This window comes from Carcharhinus amblyrhynchos, chromosome 19, assembly GCF_965287045.1.
Source record: "Carcharhinus amblyrhynchos chromosome 19, sCarAmb.v2.hapA, whole genome shotgun sequence".
Classification (NCBI taxonomy): domain Eukaryota; kingdom Metazoa; phylum Chordata; class Chondrichthyes; order Carcharhiniformes; family Carcharhinidae; genus Carcharhinus; species Carcharhinus amblyrhynchos.
In genome coordinates this window covers 27,395,283-27,402,198 of record NC_137342.1, presented here as the reverse complement: position 1 = coordinate 27,402,198, position 6,916 = coordinate 27,395,283, and the positions used below count along the sequence as shown (strand labels likewise).

The 6,916-nt window shown below is 40.9% G+C and overlaps 1 protein-coding gene across 1 annotated transcript in view; it reads right to left on the bottom strand.

Annotated features, from left to right (window-relative positions):
- Positions 1 to 375: 375 nt before the first annotated feature.
- LOC145355638 (hepatocyte growth factor-like) overlaps positions 376 to 6,916 on the bottom strand; it is a 47,224-nt gene continuing 40,683 nt past the window's right edge. Inside the window, exons 12-14 of the mRNA XM_080207882.1 lie at positions 6,645 to 6,674; positions 4,799 to 4,895; positions 376 to 615 (exon numbers count right to left, since the gene is read on the bottom strand). Of these exons, the coding sequence (XP_080064008.1) occupies positions 537 to 615; positions 4,799 to 4,895; positions 6,645 to 6,674 (206 nt within the window). The 3' untranslated portion in view covers positions 376 to 536. The remainder of the gene's footprint in view (positions 616 to 4,798; positions 4,896 to 6,644; positions 6,675 to 6,916) is intronic.

Sequence of the window (6,916 nt, the reverse complement as noted above, 5' to 3'; positions counted from 1 at the left end):
AGACAAAAATCTGTCTCAGTGCACCACTAGTTGTGGGAAGAGAATTGCAACTGGGATAACCACCCATGTTGTTCAAAACTCACATTAATCGGAACTACATCTGACTTCCAGAAGGGATATTTTCTGTTGAAATTATTGTTTATTAGTTTATGCGAGGGATTAAGCTTCCACTTTTGTGTATTATTCACCTATGTTCAACCAAGTGACCAGCGAGACAGGTTGCCCCACTACCCACGCTCCCCTAATTCCCTCCCTTTCTCCCCACAGATGAACAATGAATAGCCACATACCCATGCACCCACTGCTAGGGGGGCAACACAGGTCAACACTCTCATCTGTATTTCCTCCCCTACTGTTGGGAATGTTACTGCAGCTTCCATTTGTAACAGTTCAGATCAAGAATTACAAAGGACTTGGATGTGCCTCTGCCCCACCACATTGAACATTTGTGCTATTATACTCTGCTACATACAAGCACCACCATCAGACCCCTCAGCTTTTGAATAGTTGAAATGAAGTAAAAATAAAGCAACTGCCTACCATGTGGAGAAACAGTGCTTGGCTGTGAGAACCCAATTACTTCCAATCAATGATCCACCGCAGAAATGGATATCCCTGAGAAGAGGAGAAAGAATAAACAACATTGAAAGTATGCTCATTACCATCACTGACAGATTATAAAACAGGATTTAAGGGATATTAATTTTCTTCAGGAATCTGAATATCAGGGGTGTAGATTGGAGATCTCTATAAACTCGGTCACTCACTCACCTGATGAAGAAGCAGCGCTCCAAAAGCTCGTGATTCCAAATCTGTTGGATTTTAACCTGGTGTTGAGATATCTTACTGTGCCCACCCCAGTCCAACGCTGGCATCTCCACACCATCATCCATATACTCTATTATTTATCAATGAAATCTGCTAAAGTGTTTGATTAAGAAACTCTTGCCTCGCAACCTTAGGTTGGAGTTATAAATTAATTATTAGTATGAAGCCAGCAGCGCTCCCTGAACCATAGTCACATGGTGGGTCATGAAAAAGCTGTATATTGTGTACATGGAACTCCACTCTGAAAAGGGAGACAGGTTGCTGAAGCTTTTTGCCTTGCATTCAACTCGGGACAAACATGAATGAACGATTTCAAACTGTCAACTTATACTACAGGAGAAAAGGGTGCTGATTGACAGGCAACTCAACTCTGATTGCTGATGCATTGCCACGGAGAAAACAATGGAAATTACAGGTGCCGCAAGTTCTGGATTAATTCTAAACAGGAACTAGACTTGGATGTTCCTTTTGTTTCCAGAGAATGGATCCTTGCCCATCAATCTATGTGAATTCCAGCAAGCATAAATGAGCTTGGCTAATCATTATAAATTGGTTGTTAGTGTAGCTATTAGTGCACTCAGAATTGTTCATCAAGTGTTGCCCAATCATTGAATCATAGAGGGTTACAGCATGGAAACAGGTCCTTTGGCCCAACTTGTCCATGCCGCCTTTTCTTTAAGCCCCAAAGCTAGTCCCAGTTGCCTGCATTTGGCCCATATCCCTCTATGTTACCCATGTAACTGTCTAAACGCTTTTTAAAAAGACAAAATTGTACCCGCCTCTGCGAAGACCTCTGGCGACTTGTTCCAGACACTCATCACCCTGTGTGAAAAAATTGCCCCTCTGGACCCTTTTGTGTCGTTCTCCTCTCATCTTAAACCTATGCCCTCTAGTTTTAGATGCCCCTACCTTTGGGAAAAGATATTGACTATCTAGCTGATTTAAGCCCCTCATTATTTTATAGACCTCAAGAAGGTCACCCCTCAGCCTTCTGCGCTCCAGAGAAAAAAGTCCCAGTCTATTCAGCCTCTCCTTATAACTCAAACTATCAAGTCCTGGTAGCATCCTAGTAAATCTTTTCTGCACCCTTTCTAGTTTAATAATATCCTTTCTATAATAATCTATAATAATCCTTTCAATATCATTTCTACCAGCAGGTCAGGAATGTATGTTCTGGTGGCTGCTGATTGAATCAAATAGCATATTCTTTCAGCTGTTTTTTTTTTGGCCCAGTCAGTGACACCCACATCTGATGAATGCGTTAAAAAAAATCAGTCATGCTCGTAATGAGGCTTATTTACACTTGCTGAAGCAACATAAAATCATACATTCACTGCAAACAAGGGGAATATATTCACTCGTTGCTGAATTATTCAAGACCTCAGGGAGTCATTAGTTCTTTGTTGCTTACGTTGCAGAGGGACCTCGGGATCCTTGTGCATGAGTCGCAAAAACCCAGCTTGCAGGTGCAGCAGGTGGTCAGGAAGGCTAATGGGATGCTGGCCTTCATAGCAAGGGGATTGAATATAAAAGTAGGGAGGTCTTGCTGCAGCTGTATAGGGCATTGGTGAGGCCGCAGCTGGAGTACTGTGTGCAGTTTTGGGCGCCGCACCTGCGCAAGGATATTTTGGCCCTGGAGGGAGTGCAGAGGAGGTTTACTAGGCTGATACCGGAGTTGAGGGGATTGAGCTATGAGGAGAGGCTGAATAAACTAGGCTTGTACTCGTTAGAGTTTAGAAGAATGAGGGGAGATCTCATTGAGACGTATAAGATGATGAATGGGATGGATAGGATAGAGGTGGAGAGACTCTTCCCGCTCAAAAAAGACAGTAGGACTAGGGGGCACAGCCTCAAGATAAAGGGGAGGCGGTTTAGAACGGAGTTGAGGAGGAACTTCTTCACTCAAAGGGTGGTGAATCTCTGGAATTCTCTGCCCGTTGAAGTGGTGGAGGCTGCCTCGCTAAATATTTTTAAGAAGCAGGTTGATGGGTTCTTGATAAGAGAGGGGATTAAGGGTTATGGGGAGAGGGCGGGAAAGTGGAACTGAGCCACAACAGATCAGCCATGATCTTACTGAATGGCGGGGCAGGCTCGAAGGGCTAGATGGCCTACTCCTGCTCCTATTTCTTATGTTCTTATGTTCTCCAATGGCAATGCCTTGCCAATCAGGGACAAAGTGCCGATCAATCAGTACCATCTTTATCCTGAAGTATCAGTTGTTGTGACCGTTTGATACTTTGGCATTCTTGCATTTGTCCTGATGAAAGGTGAAAAATTTCAGTAATGTTTCATTCCTTTCAGCCATATTCAAGTTCTACAGTCCCAGGCCACTGTGCTTCTTAAATGTGAGAAAGGAGTGAGGCAGAGTTGCATTTGCATTCTCACAGCATAGAAGGACACCTTGATAAGTTCATAATGCCTCCGGGATGTGCAAAGAATTGCTGAACACTTTCTCGACCTGACGTCACACTATACTGGATGTTTAACCAGCGAGAAAAGCCCTCCGAAGGCAGCCCCACATTGTTTGATTTTAATGCCTTCTGGAGTCAAAACATCTGGAATAAGCCAACCTAATACTTATTTTTCATCAACCAGGAAGTGGCCGTATTGGAACAAAGCACTAAGAACTTCACAAAATTGTTACTTTTCTTAATGTCCGGATAAAAGTTCAGTAATTCAACCAAATATTTCTCTACCTCTCAGCTGCTCTGACCTGGAGTAATAAAGGAGATTGTGGGGTGAATACTTGGGAAAGACTGAAAAATGATTCAAAACCAAATAAATTGTAATAAGCGTATGAATATATCATTTATATTTTTAAAAATCCAATTCAGAATTCACTAAAACATCACTGCTAGAGGTGATTTTAGATTTGGGAAATGGTGTGCAATATTGGATATTGCTGCTCATTATAAATCCTGCCCAATTCTCCTTGGTGTTGCAATCCTTTGCACAGGGTATATACCAGCTGGCTGATCTACAACATCCATTTCAAACTCTTGAAAAGTCACATTAGAATCACAGAAACACTACAGTGCAGAAAAAGGCCATTCAGCCCAACAGGTCTACGCAGACCCGCTCTAATAGAGCATCTTGCCCAGACCCTATCCTTATAACCCCACACATTTATACCACTAATCCCCCCTACCCTACATATCTTGGGACACTAAAGGGCAATTTAGTGTGGCCAATCCATTCAATCCACGCATCTTCGGACCATGAGAGGAAACTGAAGGAAATCCATGCAGACACGGGGAGAATATGCAAACTCCACACAGACACCCAAAGTCAGGTCTCTGGTGCTGTGAGGCAGCAGTACTAAATACTGTGCCAATGTGCCATTACAATAACCTCAATTGCTGTTGAAATCAGGTCTTTCAATTCTAGATTGATTTTCTGGAATTAGAAACTCCAGATTGGAGGGGATATTGGGGCTCGGTCTATAAAGTCAATGCATGGTCTGGCACACTGCAACTTACAAAGCTGCAGGTCCAAGTGGCACAGTTGGAACACGACAACAACTTTCAGGAAAATAGTAAACAAAACCACAAAAATGGAAAGATGCGGCAACTTTACCTAGTATCAGATAGACAACGTGGCAGCCAATCTGAATTCATCAATGCCATGGCAGTAAGAGAGAACATGAATAGGGACTGAAATAAATATCCAGTTCGGTGCTTCAAGACATCCATGGCACATATCAGTCAAAACCCTACCACTTCATCCACACTGGAATAAAGGCGGGCAAGATTCCCAGAATGGAGATCTCCAGTGGCCTTGGGCGCGATTTTATAATTATGCCCAAGCCAGGCCGTAAAAGCCCACTCATAATGTTTACAGAGAGTGAAGGTGAAAAAACATATTGTTCCTGATGTTTGTTTGGGCCTCAGACGGACAGATACTTGATCATATTCAAAAGCAAAGTTGTGGAATAACTAGAAAGGGCTGTTCACAAATCAAACTGGTTTACCTGTGTCGCAGACTAACCATCCAGCTGGATGTTTTTGCTTTTGCCCGAAATCCATTGACTATTCTCATCATTGTTTTTCGTGAACATGCATGAGTGCCTGGGGATCGAAGAGAGGAGGAAGATATAGGAGATCATCATTAAAACAGAAACTTCAGAAAAACAACTACAACAGAAAGCACTGCCCTTTTAAGATTAGGGCACTCAAACTTTGAATAACCCTGAAACTAAAATCTGAAGCACATTTTCAACAGCAGTGTTTCAAACTCTCCACTGTCCCCCCCACCCCCTATTCTTCCCATCCCTTCAACAACCTATTTTGCTTACTGATGTTATCTCACTATGAATAGCAAGTCATACATCTTTTAAAACGACTGAGATGGGGTCATTCTGAAATGTATTCCACATATATATCAAGTAGAATTGAAATGTGAGTGTATTTATGCATGGAATGCACATTCAATACGTAGAGCTAATAAAAAAGGTAAGTCCAAGACTTGAAACGTGGAAACATTTTTACATCTCTACAGAGTGAAGACATTAATACAGCTACAAGGAAGTGTCATTACAGGAAGATAAATGCTTTACGTATTGTGTGGGCATTGTTTTTGGAAGTCGCATGCATCCAAGAAGAAATAAAAACCAAACATGTCACAAAGAGTCCAACAAAATGGGGATTTTCACAGTAACTTAATTGCAGTGTGAACATAAGCCTACTTGTGACTAATAAATACACTTTAAATTTAAAAAATGGCAAAACGTTGGACTCCAAAGACATTCAAGATGTTAGCTTTTTTTTAATTTTTAAATACACGCATAAAAAATGGAACTACCCTCTTGATCCATCACACTACAACAAGTGATTCAAATAAATTATTCAACATTGTTCAATACAATTCCCTACATAGTCCTGATTGAATTTCTTAATCAACTACAAAAAAATTTATTGCTGGTGGTTATTCGAACAATTGCAAGAAAGAACATTAATTCTTTTAACAAGCTGACAGACCTACAAGTCCAAAGGCTAGTAGAAGTCTAGAACTTGATGCTGTGAACTGCAACTAATGCTAATCAATATTACATTTAGAAGTAAGATTAGTGGATATATGTTAACAAAGAGAAATCAGGGGCACTGGGCAAAAGCCAGTGTACCTCAGTCATGATCTCCTCAAATGACAAAATTGGCATGAGGGGCTTTCCTCCTGTTTGTACATTCTTGCAACGGTTGAAGGGAAGATTTTAGATTAATAATATCTCTAAATCACCAAAATCAGAAGACTGTGAGGAAGCAAAAAGAACATGAACACTTTGTTCATGTGGGAGTTTAACCACTAACATGCACTAAGTTATCTCAAGCAGGAAGTTTGGACAGACTGGGTTTGTTTCCACTGAAGTTTAGAAGAATGAGGGGTGACTTTGTTGAAGTATACAGGATCCTGGACTGTTTTGACAAGGTGGACATGGAAATCACATTTCCTCTTATGAGACAGTCCTGACTAAGCGGTCACCTTTTTAGGACCGAGATGAGGAGAAATCTTTTCTCTAAGAGGGTATTGTGCAACTTTGGAACTCTCACCTCTGAAGGCAGTGGAGGCAGGGTCATTGAATATTTTTAAGATGGAGGTAGATGTGTTCTTGTTAGGAAGGGAATCAAAGGTAATCAAGGGTAGATGGGAATGTAAAACTTGAAACACAAACAAATCAGCCACGATCTTATCAAATGGCAGAGTAGGCTTGAAGGGCAGAATGGCATATTACTGCTCCTATTTCGTATGTTCAAGTTTCTATTCAGGTGACAGATTCTCACTAAGAACCAAAATTAGAACAAATGATAATACAAGAAACATACCTGTTAAGGTTAATTTGGGTGTTTTGTCACCTAAACAGAAAGAACATGAAGTTACTATAAGGCAAGTTATTCCTTGACACAATGGATTGAAATGCATGATAAATACACATTTAGCCTTAAACACATACCTAAAGCAAAGCCTAAGAAGGTAATCCTTCCTGTATCAGTCCAATTTTAGCACATGCATTACCAAAATTATTAAGCACAAGAAAGCATGAACAAAAATAGGATTTAAAACCAGCCATGCAGAATGCAATGAATTGCAATCATAA